The sequence below is a fragment of the Drosophila biarmipes genome, chromosome X (assembly GCF_025231255.1).
Source record: "Drosophila biarmipes strain raj3 chromosome X, RU_DBia_V1.1, whole genome shotgun sequence".
NCBI classification, from domain to species: Eukaryota; Metazoa; Arthropoda; class Insecta; order Diptera; family Drosophilidae; genus Drosophila; species Drosophila biarmipes.
The window spans coordinates 18,284,610-18,303,493 of record NC_066611.1 but is presented as its reverse complement, the minus strand read 5'-3'; the positions used below and the strand labels follow the sequence as shown (position 1 = coordinate 18,303,493).

At 42.5% G+C, this 18,884-nt stretch overlaps 2 protein-coding genes across 3 annotated transcripts in view; one reads left to right on the top strand and one right to left on the bottom strand.

Moving 5' to 3' along the window:
- Nucleotides 1–1,123: 1,123 nt before the first annotated feature.
- LOC108023745 (uncharacterized) lies at nt 1,124–5,618 on the top strand. Its single transcript, XM_044093517.2, has 4 exons — nt 1,124–1,222; nt 4,400–4,565; nt 4,626–4,811; nt 5,095–5,618. The coding sequence occupies exons 2-4, from the start codon at nt 4,449–4,451 to the stop codon at nt 5,272–5,274; spliced, it is 483 nt and encodes a 160-aa protein (XP_043949452.1). The 5' UTR covers nt 1,124–1,222; nt 4,400–4,448; the 3' UTR covers nt 5,275–5,618.
- Nucleotides 5,619–7,879: 2,261 nt separating this feature from the next.
- Nucleotides 7,880–18,884, bottom strand: part of LOC108023403 (death-associated protein kinase related) — a 60,309-nt gene continuing 49,304 nt past the window's right edge. For both annotated transcript variants that reach the window (XM_017092853.3, XM_017092854.3), the window contains 4 exons: nt 10,640–10,852; nt 10,119–10,294; nt 9,739–10,057; nt 7,880–9,206 (listed from right to left, as the gene is read on the bottom strand). In XM_017092853.3, the coding sequence (XP_016948342.1) occupies nt 8,012–9,206; nt 9,739–10,057; nt 10,119–10,294; nt 10,640–10,852 (1,903 nt within the window). In that variant the 3' untranslated portion in view covers nt 7,880–8,011. The remainder of the gene's footprint in view (nt 9,207–9,738; nt 10,058–10,118; nt 10,295–10,639; nt 10,853–18,884) is intronic.

Genomic DNA, 18,884 nt, shown 5'->3' with positions numbered 1-18,884 from the left:
CTAGTGGGGAGAGTAACTATTTTGTTGGTGAAATTGATGGGTTAATGTTTGATGGGTTAATGTTTGTTTTGATGATAAATATAGGTAAATTATACCTAAAGCTAGTGGGGAGAGCAACAATTTTGTTGGTGAAATTCACAATTTGATGGGTTAATGTTTGTTTTTATGATAAATATTGGTAAATTATACCTAAAGCTAGTGGGGAGAGTAACTATTTTGTTGGTGAAATTGACAATTTGATGGGTTAATGTTTGTTTTGATGATAAATATAGGTAAATTATACCTAAAGCTAGTGGGGAGAGCAACAATTTTGTTGGTGAAATTCACAATTTGATGGGTTAATGTTTGTTTTTATGATAAATATTGGTAAATTGTACCTAAAGCTAGTGGGGAGAGTAACTATTTTGTTGGTGAAATAGACAATTTTGTGGGTTAACGTTTGTTTTTATGATAAATCTTGGTAAATTATATCTAAAGCTAGTGGGGAGAGTAACTATTTTGTTGGTGAAATTGACAATTTGATGGGTTAATGTTTGTTTTGATGATAAATATTGGTAAATTATACCTAAAGCTAGTGGGGAGAGTAACTATTTTGTTGGTGAAATTCACAATTTGATGGGTTAATGTTTGTTTTTATGATAAATATTGGTAAATTATACCTAAAGCTAGTGGGGAGAGTAACTATTTTGTTGGTGAAATTGACAATTTGATGGGTTAATGTTTGTTTTTATGATAAATATTGGTAAATTATACCTAAAGCTAGTGGGGAGAGTAACTATTTTGTTGGTGAAATTGACAATTTGATGGGTTTGTGTCTATTTTTATGATAAATATTGGTAAATTATACCTAAAGTTAGTGGGGAGAGTAACTATTTTGTTGGTGAAATTGACAATTTTGTGGGTTAACGTTTGTTTTTATGATAAATATTGGTAAATTATACCTAAAGCTAGTGGGGAGAGTAACTATTTTGGGCGACCCACCGCGCAGAGCTTTCCAGGGCATCGGCTGGGTCGGGAGGCGGCCTGCTGCTACCCCTTGTTTTGTTTTCGCTCCCGGCTGCGTCGACTGCGCCGCGGCCACTGAGGCAGCGGCGAAGGCTTTTGTTTTTCAGTTTCGATTTCAGTTTCGTCAGCAGCGTGCGCGCGAAAGGTCGCAGAAGTCGAGAAGTGCGAGAAAAGCCAGTTGGCCCGAGTCCTACGCCGAATTTTGAGAAAATTAAGAGTAAGATCCCCGCCGAAGCCATGGGTATATGGAGGGACTATATGTGTTCATAATATTATTTTGTTTTTTTTTGGTTCCCCGTTCTTTGTATCTACATTCGAGGGGCGCGAGGAACTCGAATTCTCGGCACTTGGCTGTGCAATAAAATGCTGTTGCTTGCTCCTACGAGTATTCCCGCTGTTGGGCCATCGGCTGCATTACTAATGGCGGCGATGATATCATTTCCAGGGTTCGAAATCGCGCACCGAATGCGAATGCAAAGGCAAAAGTTCTTATCAGCGGGCCTGTTCTCCTCCGCTCCATCGATTGATACTGATGCTGGCACCTGGAGATGGCCAAGAGCGGCCCTCTTGATCTTTTGGGGCCAGGCAACCTGTTGCCCAGGCTGGTTGGCATATACATTCGATGCCATGATATGCCTATGATATCACTCCGTGCTTCGGCGGAAATCCGCCGCCTAATCATCATTCAAAATGTTTCACTTTTTGTTTTCGCCAAACAGCGCACATGGCTCTTGTTTTTGTCGCCTTTGCGTGAGGTGTTTTGATTTTGGCTTGGGCTCTGCGCTTCGGAGTGCGGGGCCACGCCCCCTGCTGCCCCATTCCACGCCCCCCGGGCCTGGTGGCTCTGTGAGTTTTGATGAGCATCATCGGCACTGCCTGTAAGTTGTGGCCATTGCGTCACCGATGGCGTCATCGTCTCGTCGCGGCTAGTGCGTCGTCGATTTTGAGGAAGGTCTGACTTCTGTGTTCTGAAACCCGACCCCTTTACATGCCCCTCTGAACGTGTAAAGCACGGCTGGCCTCCGGATTTCGCCTTTATAAACAACGTATTTCGCTGTTTTTTGTTTGGCTTGCTTGATTTATGGATTCCACAAATGTGTTTGTTGATCTTACCACAGTCGTTCTATCATATTCATTTGTCATGCAGGCCTAGCTATGAGATTTTTTGAAAAGCATACAATTCAATAGACGTATATTTCAACTGAAATACATTTTTTAAAGGTTCTATGCTCGATCTTCTTTTTCATGAACAGATTTTAATTATATTTGCATCCTCTTGTATTTTTGTATCTTGTATCTTAGTATCTTTGTATCTTAGAATCTTAGAATCTTAGTATCTAGTATCTGAGTATCTTAGTATCTTTGGATTCTTGTATATTGCATTTTTGTATCTTTTTAACTTCGTATCTTTGTATCTAGTATCTTTGTATCTAGTATCTTTGTATCCAGTATCTTTATATCCAGTATCTTTGTATCTAGTATCTTTGTATCTAGTATCTTTGTATCTAGTATCTTTGTGTCTAGTATCTTTGTATATAGTATCTTAGTATCTAGTATCTTTGTATCTATTATCTTTGTATCTAGTATCTTTGTATCTAGTATCTTTTTATCTAGTATCTTTGTATCTAATATCTTTGTATCTAGTATCTTTGTATCTAGTATCTTTGTATCTAGGATCTTTGTATCTTTATATCTTTGAATCTAGTATCTTTGTATCTAGTATCTTTGGATCTAGTATCTTTGTATCTAGTATCTTTGTATCTAGTATCATTGTATCTAGTATCTTTGTATCTAGTATCTTTGTATCTAGTATCTTTGTATCTAGTATCGTTGTATCTAGTATCTTTGTATCTAGTATCTTTGTATCTAGTATCTTTTTATCTAGTATCTTTGTATCTAATATCTTTGTATCTAGTATCTTTGTATCTAGTATCTTTGTATCTAGGATCTTTGTATCTTTATATCTTTGAATCTAGTATCTTTGTATCTAGTATCTTTGGATCTAGTATCTTTGTATCTAGTATCTTTGTATCTAGTATCATTGTATCTAGTATCTTTGTATCTAGTATCTTTGTATCTAGTATCTTTGTATCTAGTATCGTTGTATCTAGTATCTTTGTATCTAGTATCTTTGTATCTTTGTATCTAGTATCTTTGTATCTAGTATCTTTGTATCTAGAATCTTTGTATCTAGTATCTTTGTATCTATTATCTTTGTATCTAGTATCTTTGTATCTAGGATCTTTATATCTTTGCGTCTTTGCATCTTAGTATTCTTGTATTTTTGTAACTTTGTATCTTAGCATCTTTTGATGCACATGTATTTTGCATATTGGTATATTTGCATCTTTTGTTCTTGTATCTTTTACCTTTGCATCGTTGTATTCTTGTATCTTGTATCTTCCAAGCACGGTGTTAAACTAGTTCGGTTTCTTCATCTCAATCGCTTTCTGTTCAATCTCAAGCCACAGACTCCCGAATCAATCCATTCGAACAGAGAAAATTGAGCTTGCAAAGAAGAATTCGCAAATGTTCTCCATTAAACCCCCGCCCACGGCATCTGTATCTCTAAGTGTGTGCCCCAATTTCGGGCTCGCTTCGGATTTGCTCAGCTTTTCCAACGAACAGCAGGCAGCAGACCATAAAGTTCATGACGTTCCGGCATATATGTGTATCCATTCTCCTAGGCGCACATATATCCGAGCGATTCATCCATTTTGTTCGCTGCCGATCCCCGAAAAGGCGGGGGGAACTTGTTTAAGGGGGGCAGGGGACTGGGTGGAAAGGCGACGGTCAAGTAAATAGATTTTCCGATTCTCCCACTGATGCTTCAATAACGCTTTTGGCGCTTTTTCGCCTGCCCAAGTTTCGCTCGCTCGCGAGGCCGGCATTGAAAATGGTTTTAAAATTAGACAAAAACCAAAAAGCAAAAATCCAAAACAAAAACAGCAACAAATAGATGGCCAAAAATACACAAACACTGTGTGGATACTGTGCAGATCGATGGGCGTGGCAAGGGCGTTCGATTTGTAACAGCTGGCCCAGAAAAAGAACAAAAAACACGCCATATGAATTGAGATGTTGGGGGGATCTCTTCGAAATATTTACTTATCATACCATGCAATACAAAACTCATGAATCACCACAGAATTATACTTAATAATATAAGTCACAACCAAAAGTATCAAGTTGGTTTATATTATCATTTGTTTTTTGCTCCAAATGAGTCAGGTTTTATAATTTTTTTTAACTTGTACAAAGGCCAACTATTTATTTAAGCACTCTAAAAAAGTGGAAATCAGTGGAACTCACTGGAATATATCTAAAATACGATGTCTAAAACAGTTTCCCACACAACTTTACCATTATTTTGAACCACTTTTGTCATTTTCAGACCCCACCTTTAGCCCCCACCCGAAGAGAACCACCGAAACAAGGCCAAGATGTCGCACTCCGTCACCATTACCCGCACCACCACGAGCACCACCAACACCTCCTACATCGTCCTCAACACGGGCTATCTGAAGACCTTCCCCGGAATTCTCAAGCTCTTCGAGCTGGTGAGTTGCAGCCCAAAGGCTCTGTCTTGCTTTGAAGTAATCCTTGTGGTTTATGCGCAGATCATCGGTGCCGCCATTGTGGGCATTCTGGCGTACAACTTCCAGCAGTACCGCTTATATTACCACGGCCAGCAGGACCTTTTCCATTATCTCATGGGCGTCACCTTTATGATAGGGACGTTCTGCTTACTCCTCGCCTGTCTCACGTCGCTGAGCACGGGAGGCATTATTGCCAAGACGATCTATGTGAGTATTGTTAACAAAAAATCCTTCAAACAAACAATCACAACTGTATTTTCACTGTATTTCCAAACAAATCACTTAAAAATCTATTAAAATACTATAGTAAAGGTGTAAAAATACTTGAAAACTCTAATGTCCCAAGCAACTTGAAGACATTTTTATGATCCGTGAGTCATAATATATGACTATACCGAAAATCTCAGTGGTTGCAGTAGTGGGGTCATAAATCATAGTCATAGACCTGGCACATGGAACCGTATCTGAATACCTACTTTCTTGCTTGCAGGAGCTGATCTACCACAGCGTGGCCGCCATCCTGATCCTGGCCTCGTCCACCTTCCTGCTGATCAGGTTACGCGATGTGAAGCACGACGCCTACATGGTGGCCGGCGTTTTGGGCCTGGTCAATGCGGTGCTCTACTTCATCAGCGCCTTCTTGGCCCACCGATCCTACCGCGGCATTTAAGCACCCACCCACCCAAGCCACCACCGCCCACTCGCCAAATCTGCCCGCCCGCGGCGAGTGTTCAAGTGGAATCCGCAATCTCGAAGCATTTGTTCTTCCCACATCTAACCATCGACCCCGCGAGGAGGAGGAGGCGCGAGCCCAGGGATAGATCTAGATGTACAGAAGTCAGGAAGTGGGTGCCAAGCGGCGATGTCTTTGTTGTACTGTGAAACGTTCTTTGGCGCCAGTTACACTTACTTATACTTTTACCGATATATACAAGTTTTTTGTCTCACTTTCTTTTATACCAAACAGATTGTCATGTATTCGAATAAAAACGTGTGTCTAATTGTTTTTCTATACATTTTCTTCGGTGTTTCCATTTCAATTTTCTTTGGGGGGTTGGCTAAGATTTTGTTGATTGCGACTTGAATTTGTAGGCTAGTGTTATTTATTCGTTCTAATAGTTTCTATGAGTGCAGCATACTTTTGGGCCGAATGTTTCTTTAGATTGCTTAAAAAAGTGCTGCATACTTGAAGGCCCTATGTTAAGGGTTAACAGCTGTAAAGAAGCTGCAAACATAATAATTATCATAAAGGAAATATGTTTTAGTTTTTATTGGAAAATATAAATAAATTAAATCATTGCAAATATTTTAAAGGAACATAAATTTAAAATTCGGTCCCAATTCAGTAACAACAACAAAACTCGACTCATTTTTATGGTTTTTATTGAATATATTTTAAATTAGTTATCTATAAAATAGTTACTATATAATATAATATATAATAGAATTTGCATCTTTGTTTGTCTTCTCATAGAAATAGATTCTCTAAACACAAAAATCAATCGAAGTCGCTAAGAATTAAAACACACTCTGGCTCCATCTGGCGCAGATTTTATTATGAGCCGGCTGAAGAGCCGCGTCCTCGCGTTTAACTACTAATGTACACGTACAGTAAACACAAATAAGTGGTTTAGGTGTAATAAAAAAAATCATAGTAATTAAGAGAAGTACACGCAAGTATTAAATATAAAAGAAAAGGGTAATCGATTACGATAAATTAAGCATTTTTTCTCCTTCAACAATTAACTGACCCTCCATCGATCGCCGACCACACAAACGATTCGCCTAATAAATACACACTTTATCAAGCTTTAAGATATGATTATCGAAAAAAAAAGAATTACATTTAATTATATGCGCTGCTGGCTGCACTTCGCATGCTGCATTCCGCTTGCTGGAAATATATACAAAAACCGACTTAAAACGAGGAGAACTGGGGGATCTGGATCTGGGTTTGGATTGGAGACTGAGTCGGAACAGGGATTGGGATCGGACGTGGTAGATGGTAGATGTGGGGCCTGCGTGAGTTAAGCAACTAGTTCTCTCCCTCTAGACCTCCTCTTATACGATCCATGTGGCTTCTTTTCCTCCTAAGTAATGTAATGTAATGTATTCTAGGCAACATTTAAGCAACGATTTGAACGATTGAACACACATCGAGAGACACACGATTAACAATTTTGCTTGGCTTGTAACATTCTCTAAATTCTCATCCCTCTAGGCGAATAACACGGTATGCTATATGATTGATTATCATCGGATTGATGCACTGATTGGCCGATTAACAAACGCTCTACGCAACCAATGGCGGGCTCTCAACTGACACGTTTCTCCCCCTGCTTTTTGGTACATATATATGCTATGTATAGTCTATATGTGTGTATGCATATGTGTATAAAGATAATGTATATAGGTTGTATAATTTATGCTAGGCCCAAGGGCTCACTCGCTCGCCTTGTGGGCCACAAATTGACATTATATATTCGTTGAAACAATGAACTCTATCCGCGCCGTCGGTTCTCCTTCTAAACTCCTTTTCTTTTCCTTGTGTGCTTCCTCTAAACGCATAACAAACATGGATGATATGTCTACCAAAAATTCCGTTGAAATCAGCTTACGCTACTACTCCTCCGAACGCCCATCTTTCATCTCTTTCGTTTTGCTTATTTTTCACTCACAATTCGCATTCTCGTGACTTTAGCTAAGTTGGTTTTCGTTTTTCTAGTGTGTGTGTGGGGGATGTTGCGGGTCTCGCAGACACGGTTGCCACCGAACAGGTCCGATATTTTACTTCACACATCCATGTGGGCAAAATGTAAAACATTCTTTTATTTTTCAACTTATTAAAACGAAAATGAAAATGTTTGAATTTCCTTTATCTAAATTAGTGGGCTCTCGCGTGGCAACCGTGTTTCCGTGGGACTCCTAGATGCTAAGGCCGTAAAACATTAACTAAACTAAGCTCAAATCAAAATCAATGCATCATCGTCGTCTTGCCAGTCTGGCGGATGATTCCCTCTCCACTTCCACTTCCACTTCCGTTTCCATAGCCACTTCCATCGCCCGCTGCAGCACCAGTTCCAGTTCCAGCTCAAGTTCCCGTTCCCGTTTCCGTTCCCATTTCCGTTTCCGTTCCCATTTCCGTTTCCGTTCCATCTCCACCGGCTTCCCACCGCTGATCCGTTTCCATAGCCATAGCTCCTCAAATCGCCACTTGGCCACCTAGTGATCCTGCAGCTAGGTGACTCGCAGCCGCTCCTGCTCCGCTTCGCCTTCTGCCAGTGGGCGCTGGTCGTCGGGGGAGGGGGCCTGGTCGTCGTGGCAGCCATGGCAGCTGGTGGTTACATGCAGCACAGGAAGCGATGAAAGAAACTTTTGGCATTGCGGCTGGCCCGGCTGGCCCTTAGCTAACAGATGATACCCTGGTCCAGGCTCAAGTTGTTGGTGGCGGCCACGGCGGCGGCATTCTTTGCCGCAATCACCACATGATGGTGGTGATGATGGTGATGGTGGTGCATGTGATGGTGGTGCAGATGGTGGGCGGCACTCGCTGTCTTCCCTGAGCTGCTGCTGCTGCTGGCGGAGGAGGTGGCTGTGGCTGTTGCTGGAGCGGCACTGTGGCTCGCCGGCGCTGTGCTGCTGGCCAATCGCTGGCTGTGGATCAGCAGGGTGGCGGTGCTGCCGGATGTGGTGGTGGTGGGACTGCTGCCGGGACTCGGACTCGGGCTCGAAATGCTGCTGCTGCATCCATTCTGCGGCGCCTGCTGCTTCTTGTACACCGTGGTCAGCGGCTCCGAAGCCCGTCGAATGCTGTTCATCCGCACCGACGCCGTCGCCGTCGGCGAATGCAGCCCACTGCCGCTGGTCACTGCTCCCCCACTGCGCCGGGCCATGGCCGGACCGCTCGCGTCCTCCAGCTGGAATTTCTTGACCAGCGCCTTGACGGACGTGGCCGAGCCATTCGACTCGCCCGTCGGCGTCTTGCGGATCACCTTGGGCGTGGTGGGAGCGTCGGGGAAGAGGGTGAGTGTGGCCACCACGGTGGCATCCTCGATGCCATTGGAGCTGCCTAGCTGGATGGTGGCCACGGGCTTCTTCACAAACGTGGCCGTATACGTGTTTTCCTTATCGGAATCCGAGGCTCGTCGGGTCGGCGTCACAATCTGGGTGGGCTTGTGGATGTGACCATTGGTGTTGCCGTTGCTGGTCAGCGTGTGGATGGCCGTGGTGGTCTCGGAGCTGGAACTGCTCAGCAGCTTGCTGGTGGCAATGGGGATCTTGGAGATGCTGCCGCTGCTGTTCGCTCGGTGGTGGCCATTGTGCGTCGGTTTGCTGTGGCTGCCGGACTTGGCTAGCTGGTGTGGCAGCTGCTGCTGCTGGGCAGGTGGCTGCTGCTGTTGGGTTGGCTCTGGCGCTGGCTCCTCGACGGTCTGCTCCTCCTCGACGTGCTCCTCCTCGTCCTCCACCTCCTCGTCGTCGTCCTCCTCCTCCTCTTCTTCCTCTTCGGCATCGCTCTGGGGCTGCAGATAGATCTGTCTGTCCAGGGAACAGTCGTCCTTCAGCCAAATGTGCTCCAAGCAGCCGGCGGCACTCATGCGATCGCTATAAGGAACAGGGATATGTCATTAGTATTTCTATTAGAAATACTGTAATAATTAAATCATATTACATCTGTCAGACTTTTATGTTACCAAAAAAATAAGAATGAATAATTGTAATGACACGTACAGGAAATCCACTGACTGTATCGAACATAGGGTTAAAAAATGAAAAAATTGATGATTAAATACGGCAAAGCAACGGAAAGGTCTGAATTCCTTTGTTATAAATCAATGAATCGTTTAAAACTCGGACTGATATTGTGCATTACAATTCTAAATTCATTTTTGTGACATTTTTAAATCAATGGGTACAAAGGTTAAAATATTTATCATTTAAAAATTACTTATTGTGATTTACAACCAACTGACCGCAAAATTAAGAATGGGATTTTTATTTCCCAGTTATTGAACATCATTAATCACAATCTAAATTACTAAATGACGAACTGGGTTTATCCTAATTTTTTAAATAATTAAATGTTAGTTTTATTTGCGTTTGCAATGTGGCATTCAGTATCCCAATGGCCACTCACTTTGGCTTAATTCGCAATGCGCGACGGATGAAGTCGATGGCCACCGGCGAGACGCCGCCGAAGAGGTTGTCCGGGAAGGTGAGGGCGCACTGCGAGATGTTGAGGAAGGTCTCCTGCTTGGTGTCGCCGCCGAAGGGCGAGAATCCGGAGAGCAGCACGTAGGTGAGCACGCCCACCGACCAGATGTCCGTCAGCAGGGACAGCGGCTCGTACTGCAGCACCTCGGGGGCCACGTAGTCGGGTGTGCCAGCCATCTCCCTTACATTGATGCCCTCGCTCACCACCCGCGAGATCCCGAAGTCGCACAGTTTCAATCCATCTGGCAAAGAGAGGAATCCATTAGTTACATAGATGTTAGGAAAGACCAAGGGAATACCCACCTTCTATGCGCTCGCCGGCGAGCAGGATGTTCTGCGGCTTGAGGTCCAGGTGGGCAATGGAGCGGTCGTGCAGGAACTTCAGCGCCTTGAGCACCTCCCTCATGCAGTGGCGGCCCTGCGCCTCCGTCAGGCACTCCTCGTTGTCCAGGATGGTCTGCAGCTCGCCACCAGTGGCCCTGCGAAGAGGATGATATTTGGTTATTATAATTATGATATCATATATAAGAAATGATAGATTATCATATAAGATAGTACTACCTTGTACTACCTTGTAATGACTTCTTAAAACAAATCAAGAAGTGGAAAAAAAGGATATAGAGATGAAGGACTCTATAAAATGTATATTACATTAAAATAAAACTAAATAACACGAAATAAATTATAGTTATGAAAGGATTGGTATATTTGGGTTGGAATTTAGAGATAAAAAATCATAAAAAAAGCGATAAATTATTACAAGAAATTCAAAAATTAGAAAAAATTCTTATGTTAAGAGGGTTGGCATACAGCACAGTACTTACAGCTCCAGCAGGAGTGCTGTGTCCGAGCGCGTCTCGTGGACGGCGTTGAGGTTGACGATGTTCTCCTCGCCCTCGCAGAGCATCAGCACCGCGATCTCGTGCTTGATCTCCTTGTCGCTGCTCTGCGCCCGGCGCCTCCTCTTCAGGAACTTGGCCGCGAAGTGCGAGCCGCTGTTCTTGTGGATGGCGCGGCGAACGGCGGCGAATTTGCCCCTGTGAATGGAGGAAGGAGTACCGAAAAGGCGGGGATTACTATCGAGTGGTTTCTGCTCTGCTACGATCAACCAACAACCGGCGACCAGCCCACACAGTGCGTGAGCCAGCTCCGATCATTTTTCATTCATAAGTTAAGTGGATTTGGGCCGAGTTGCGGAGGGGAAAACCAGCGTTGGTCAGTTATTTGAGACTACTATTAAGAATAGGTACTTATATGGGGTAGAATTGCTACTAAAGAAGTGGCTTTTTTATAATTTAAGAATTTTCAAAAAAGATTATTGGTGAAAAGAACGGAATTTTAGATAAGTATTCTAAATATCCCAGCAGATGGCGAATTTTCAACTCTTATTGGAAGATTCCAATTTTCTCGTAGTGCACAAATCGAACAAAATGTGACTCAACGCAACGCCTTTTGACAAAGTACGTGCCATAATGAAGCAATTGCGCTTCCGGCAACAGGCAAACAACCAAACAACCAGACAGCCAAACAACTAAAACAGCAACACTATTGCCAACACTTAAAGCAACAACTGGCGGAGCGGCAGCCGAGCAAGAACAGGAGCCACTGGCGGTGGCCAGAAGAAAGAAACTCTGGTGACAAAGCTGGCATACCAAATAGTTGACCAGCTGCTTCTCTCGGGCTCCGGCGGCTCCTCCATCCAGTCCAGCCCCTTTGGAGCCCCACCACCCACCTCTTCCTGCCCAGAAGACGATCACGCAAGCTTCGATCAGTTAAATGGGTTTGGGAATGGGAATGGCTAAAGAGGAGCAGCTAATTCGATCACAACCCACTTGGGATACTCTTACTCTAAAGAAAGCGATTAGTTTTCGATTTGTTACAATCGATATTATCGATATTTGTATTTTTATAACGAATTTTATTGGTATTTCTTGAAATGAGCTTTTAATTTCGACAGGTGATAATAGTCATCCATAGTCTTAATCAAAACCAGCTTAAAAACAAACTTTACTTGGATCGATTTTATCGATACATTATAGTTTCTGTTCCGATTACAGATCGATAACATAAAATTACACTTTTTGATATTTTAATAGCTTTACAGAATTTGATAAAAGCATAATAGGAGGAAATAGTGAAAATAATCCTTGATTTTTATGGAACTTAAGCTGGATAAGCCAACGCGGTCACCTAGCTAATGAGCTCCTCCGACCACAAAGGGGCTTCTTTCGGCTGGCCATCAATAATGAGCAGCGCTTGGCCGTCGTCGCCTTCGCTGGACTGGTTTTCTAATTGCCCCCTCTGGCGGAGATCGCGCCGCCGTCCCTGCCCCCAGGCGCTCGGCTGTCAAGTGGTGTGTCTGCGTTCCGGCAGCCAAGGTTCTGCCCGCCCCCTCGACCCCCGCCCCCAACTGTCCGCCGCCCCTGGTAACTGTCCCTGTCTCCTTCCCTGACATTGACAGCGGACAGACGACAACAACAAACATTGACTTGGACTCGGGCGCTCCTGTCTTTCTACGTCTATTTGCCCTTCCGCTTTCTCCAGCTCCTCCAGAGACATTTGTTGTCTGGTCTTACAGAGAGAGAAAACTAACCAACTAATAATTGATTTTTAAAGATTTTTTTAGTATATTTATAAGAACTATAGTTATGCCAAAAATGTAGGTAAACTTTGTGAATACAATGCATATTGTTAGTATTTCTTATAAAATATTTGAGAGGCCTTTCTCCCTGTACATTCCTGACTAGAATCGGCTGCCGTGTTTTGCATTTGGGCCAGTCTACGGCCACAACTAAGCAAACAGGCAAACGTCTAGTGTTGCGGATCATAAAATAAAAGTTGGCCCGACATCAAATTGAAATATTTAAAGCCCGCAGGCCCGCAAGCAACTGCAACGAGCAACTCAGAACATAAACATATGGAAGGAAGTCTGGCCACAACTCAATCCCGAATGGTTTCGGATTCATGTTTTTGTTTGATTTAATTAGCAAGGCGATTTGCGTACACGATGAGAATAAACAAAATGCAACATTGTTGCCTGGGAATATGGCGTCGTATGGGGGACAGCACTTCATCAAGTGGGGGGAATGTTTGAGCTGGGCGAATGGGGATTTGGGAAACGGTATGGTATAGGAACTGGGGTTCTATTTTCGGCAGCTAATATAAGTCCGTTCTCTAATTTCTGGTCTCTATCCTTTTTTTGTTATCACTACTTATAGGGTATAAAAAGTTCCAATGGTATGGTATGATATTGAAACTGAATTTATATTTTAAGAGCCTGATTTAAGACTGGGTTGTAATCTTTGGTTCTCATATTCTTTATTCATATCCCTACTTACAGGGTGTAAAAAGTTCCAATCATCCACGATTTAGGATTTATGATATGATATGGTATAGAAATTGAGGATATATTTTTTAGGGGCTATTTAAGCCTGTGTTCTAATCTTTGGTTCCCATCTTTTATTCCCATGCCTACATCCTGGGTATAAAAAGTCCCAATCATCCAGCTAAGAGAAGCATCTCTGCTTGGGAAACGGGGACTTTGGTATGTGATATAATATGGTATAGAAACTTAGGTTCTATTTTAAGGGTCTGTTCTAAGCCCGAGTTCTAATCTTTGGCCGCCAACTTCCTTATTCCCATGCCTACTTCCAGGGCATAAAAAGTCCCCATCACCCGGCTAAGAGTGCCCTCCCTGCATTACCATAAATTTTAATTAAATTACAATTTTTGCACTCCCCACTCCCCAGCAAAGGCAGCAGCAACAACATTGCCTAATTGGGCAAGGTCTTTTCTGATCGTAATAAAGTTATTGCCCTCTTCTACTCTCCTTTTTGGAATTTTATCTGCTCTTCTGTTTTTATTTTTGCCTTTTTAGTTGGCTGTCCGTTACGTAAGACAGTTGAAATGCTTTTGGCACGACTTTTGGATCGGATGGATTTTGTATCTCTCGGTTTTGTTTTGCTTACAGTTGGGAGATGAATAAGCCGTCGGTTTAAGGCAAAGTTAAAGGGTTCGGAGGGGAGTGAATCGATCGTTTAGCTTTAAATAAATATATACGGGACAATATTTCAGGTGTACTATCCCAAAGGATTACATTTTCTGAGTCATTTTTACCAAAATTTAAAAGCTTGAAGCAACGATTTAGATTTTTAGAACTCTCCAGGAGTTGTAAAAACCGTAAATTAAGTTTATGTTTTCCAATTATTACTTCGACGGCAAGTGTTTTTTTTTAGGTATTTATGGGCAGTAAAAAGTGCCCAGTACTCGGTTAACTGAACTTTAAAAGGTCAAACGCAGTGGTGATGATGATATGGGGGAAAAATGAGACGGTCTATGGCCGAGTTCATGGTTGATCGGTGGCGGAGAATTAAACTGGACACACCCACGCAGCTCTGCCCTTTTGCTCTTTTGAAAGCTCTCGACACAACACAATAAACAAATAATAAACGCTTTATAGAGATGCCAAAAAATTCGAGTGTGAATTTTGTTAGATCTGAAGTGGAATCGGAGAAGATTCTAAAATTGGTCAGCTTTGGCAGCTTTTTTCCCCTTTTTTTCGGCGTTGATCGCCTCAAATGATCGTCAATTGATCGGATCTACATACAAACATGGCATACGCGGCCCCTTCTTAACCGCTTAAATGCTGATTTCTTGATCCGCCAAAGACAAGCGACAAACTCGACTGGAGACCGCTGCTCTAAAACAAAGAGCCAAATAAGGTGGCGTTTAAAAACGCGCACAAAACGCGGCGCGTGCACGTGTCAAGATAATGCCAGCGGTGGAGTGGGGTTAAGGGGGCACCCGGGGCACCGGGGGCACGGAGGGGTTAGGACTTGATGATGGGGCTTGGGGCTTCAGGCTCCAAGACTGCGCAATATTTACATTGCCCTTTGCAGTCATTTACCGCCAGGCCGAGAGATTGGAAAACAATAAGCAAAACGCAAGAAAATTGGGAAAACAAACCGAAAATGTTGCGAAAGTTTTTATAAGGTGGTGATTGAGGATCCGCAGAAAAGTACTGTAAACAATTATTGATTTATTTACTGGATGCTTTTTTGGGTTGGAATACATTGCCTAAGGTAGATAGACCAAGGTATTTTGGAAAAATTGGTGCAACAACCGATTGACAGCTAAGCAAAATGCTGGTAATTCAAAAAATATATTTGGGAAGATTTATATTTATTCATCTCTTAATTGTTAGTGCAGAAAATTCCTGTAAGCCATATTTGAATTATTTATTGATAATACAGCCCAAATGCAAGGTGTTTGTAATTTTTAAAAAATATTTAAAGCCATCATTTGCGTAGATTTATATTTATTAATCTTTCAATTGGTACATTTTGCGCCTCAGTACCCATTTTGTTTGGTTTGTTTGGTTTTTTCCGAACATATCCCCGATAAGTGATCTGTGTGATGGCTCTTTCGTTTAACTCTCTCCCCCATAAAACAAATCACCCGCAAAAATGTGCAAATAATTTTAAAGTGCCCCCTCGCAGACGTCTTCCTTGTGGCATGTTTGGATTTTTGTTTTGTGTTTCGCATTTTGTTTACCCAGCTCAATTAAATAAACAGCCGCACAGAGAGCCAGAGTCAGAGCCAGCGAAGCGGCCCCCTTTAATTTCCCAGCAGCAGATTGCAGATCGCATTGTTTCATTTGGATTTTTCGGTTGTTTATGGCCTTTTAATTGTTTTCGCCTTTCGCCGGCGAGCGGTCGTGTTTACGCATTCCTCCGCTTGAGCGGGTCAGTTTCCACTCGGTTTTCCAAATTAGTCGGATGGCTTGTCCAACTTAGTCGGCCGGACTAGCCGGATTAGGCGAATATGTAAACCGAAATCCAAACAAGCAGACGGGTAAACAAACAGATCGCTTCGCAGCAGAACAGAACATCAAACAGCAGCTGCATGCGGTGGGCAAATCGCATTGGGATCGCCGTCATTGCCCAACTCCCCCACATCGCACTGCGATCTAATCGCTGCGATTACACATCCACATCCAATTCCGAGTCCAAATCCGATTCCAATTGCCGTTCTAATGCTAATGCGATGCGGAACAATGTCACTGGCTAATTTGCAATTGCAAATTTAAGTCTCTGTTCTGTTAACAAGGTGCAAATTGCCAGGCGGGTGTGCTGTTTGTTCTGGCCAAAAGGCTAGCCAGTCGGCCAAAAGCGGCGGCGGCTCATGGGAAATGGCTGAAACACTGAAACACTGAAACACTGAAACACTGCGATTCATAACGCTCCCGAGGTCCCGCGCTCTCCCATTCGCTTTAATTGGATATCAATTATGAGTTCAATGGTATGGTAATTAAAGTGGCGGATTTTTGGCGCTACATTTAATAGTGGGCACGATTTGATGTGGAAGTAATTGCCTGGATTTTGCATTTTGTATTAAAATTGCCGTTATTTAGTTTAATAAATATTTTTAAATTTAATTTTAATATTTTTCGTATAACTTCTTGTTGATTGTTTGCTAAAACTTTGCATTGATTAGCTTTAGCTTGCCTTTTTTACACACTTTAATTCTTTGTAAAATCCTGTCAAGTACTTTCTGCACTTTAAAACGTAAATCTTCCCCAATTTTATTCGATTTTTCAATGTTGTCAATAACTTTAATACCCCGTATTTTGTCCGCCTCTTCCTACAAATAGCTTGAGCGCCATTTAGTTGCATTTTGCGGAACGGGCTGGCTATATATAATGCCCAACCTTTCCAGGTGCCCGGATTTTCCCCACTCTGTGGCCCTACAGTAACATTTTGCAACTTGCACTTCTCGACGAACTGAAGAATTTCAGCTTCCTCTTCTTCGCCCAGCATCTTCGACGTTTTCTTTTCTTGGATGTTTTCCTTTTTTCCCCTTATTTCTGCCTTTGATGGTCTGGGCCCAAAGTGCGGCTAAGTGTTGTTGTTTTTCCTGTTGTTGGGCTGGATGGATGCTTTTAGCACAGTGCAGCGAAAGAGGGAGACGGCTACAGGGGGCCAGAAAGAGAGAGGGCGAGTGCAATGAACCAGGAGTGAAGTGCAGAGTGGAGTCATCATCGTCGTCGTCATCGTCACCGCCATCCTCATCCTCATCGGCATCGGCATCCCCATTCCCATAACCATCCTCATCCCCATCCCCATGGCCATTCCCAACCACATTTAACGTCAGGCCAACTAATAGTTTTCTTTTTTGACTGACTGTTTGAAAGGTGACTAACGAGACAAGAGACATCCGTGCACTCAGCCACAAAAATGTCACCGAAAATAGCGGGATATCCCTCATAAAATCGGGTTGAAGTTTGAGAGCGTTGTGTTCTTGAATCCTGCAAGTTATTTCCCAAAAATATATCAAAGTATATACATTTTTCAACGCATATATACATTTTTATTTGCTACCAAAACCAACAACAAACGAAGGGATATCATTTGGCAAACAAGCTAATAAAACAATAAAGTTTGAGAACATAATGCTCTTGAATCTTGAAACTTAACTGCCAAAAGGTATCCAAGTAAAATAAAATGTAAAAAATTTTCAAATTTCTTAACATTTTCTCATAAATAACAACCACAGAAATTCTCTCAGTGTGCTGGATTGTTTCTAATGTGACAATTAAATTTGTCAGGAAATCCAAGCAGTGCGAAGAATGTGTGCAAGCAGTGCATTGCCCAGAGGAGAAATGCAAGAATGCCTCGCGTGGAAGAGAGACGGCCTGCGGGCGAGCGAGAGAGAGGCGAGATGGAGAGATGAGGGCCCATGCGTCACGATAATATTATTAAGCTGCAGGGCAGCCAGTGCATCCAGCATGGTATGGGTATTCCGGGTGGGGACGGGGACGGGGGTGCCCAGGAGAGCAGGAGACAAGCCTCTTGTTATGCAAATAAAAACACAAGACAAACACGAATCGCTGGACGGGAAGGGGGTGCCCACGAGGTGGCTCTGATTAGGTTTTTGACCCACAAAATGTCAACAAACCATAGCAAGGGCAGATTCAGCAGAGGGAACAACAAACAGACGAGGACAAGCGACTAGGCAAGTGTCAAAATACAAGGATAAGTCCCTTGGGCATTTCGCGTTTTCGTAAACAAAACAAGACGCTTGACAGAAAAGGGAGTTACTCAGTTGCCATTACTTTTTTTGTTTCGTCGAAGCTACAAATTTTGTGGGCTAAAAATAAGGGGATCATTTTTTGGCGTAAATTCAATTTTTTTCCATAGTTTGGTCAGAGCCCCAAAAGACTAACAAACTAGGTAATCGAGGGCAGTCATTTCCTGGCCGATTCTGAAAACTAAAAATTTTGCCAAATTTTCGATTTTTTTGCAAGGGGTGCATCGTCATTTTTTGCGAAAAATTTTCAAAAAATTAATATCCAAGGTGTGAATGCCAATTTATTGGAAATTTTGTTGCGAGCTCAGCAAGGTATGACATTCTACTTTTGGACCAATACTTTTTTTGTTTCGGCCAAAATACTGAATTTTTTGGGCGAAAAATGAGGATTCCATTTTTCGGCGAAAAAACGATTTTTTCCTTTTACCTTTTTTGGTGTAACTTGGTCAAAAATGGTCAGAGCCCCAAAAGACGCACTGTTTTGGACTGCTAACAAACTAGGTAATCGAGCGCAGTCACTTCCTGGCCGATTCTGAAAACTAAAAATTTTGCCAAATTGTCGATTTTTTTGCAAGGGGTAGCATCGTCATTTTTTGCGAAAAATTTTCAAAAAATTAATTTTCAAGGTGTGAATGCCAATTGATTGCAAATTTTGTTACGAGCTCAGCAAAGTATGACATTCTACTTTTGGACCAATACTTTTTTTGTTTCGGCCAAAATACTGAATTTTTTGGCGCAAAAAAAAAGGATCTCATTTTTTGGCGAAAAACCGATTTTTTCCTTTTACCTTTTTTGGTGTAACTTGGTCAAAAATGGTCGGAGCCCCAAAAGACGCACTGTTTTGGACTGCTAACAAACTACATAATCGAGACCAGTCATTTCCTGACTGATTCTGAAAACTAAAAATTTTGCCAAATTTTCGATTTTTTTGCAAGGGGTAGCATCGTCATTTTTTGCAAAAAATTTTCAAAAAATTAATTT

Bases quoted from the DNA above. Each gene is read 5' to 3' on its own strand.
- LOC108023745 (XM_044093517.2), top strand. From the start codon at position 4,449: ATGTCGCACTCCGTCACCATTACCCGCACCACCACGAGCACCACCAAC. The intron at 4,566-4,625 runs GTGAGTTGCAGC...GTTTATGCGCAG, and splicing joins TTCTCAAGCTCTTCGAGCTG to ATCATCGGTGCCGCCATTGT. The intron at 4,812-5,094 runs GTGAGTATTGTT...TCTTGCTTGCAG, and splicing joins TTATTGCCAAGACGATCTAT to GAGCTGATCTACCACAGCGT.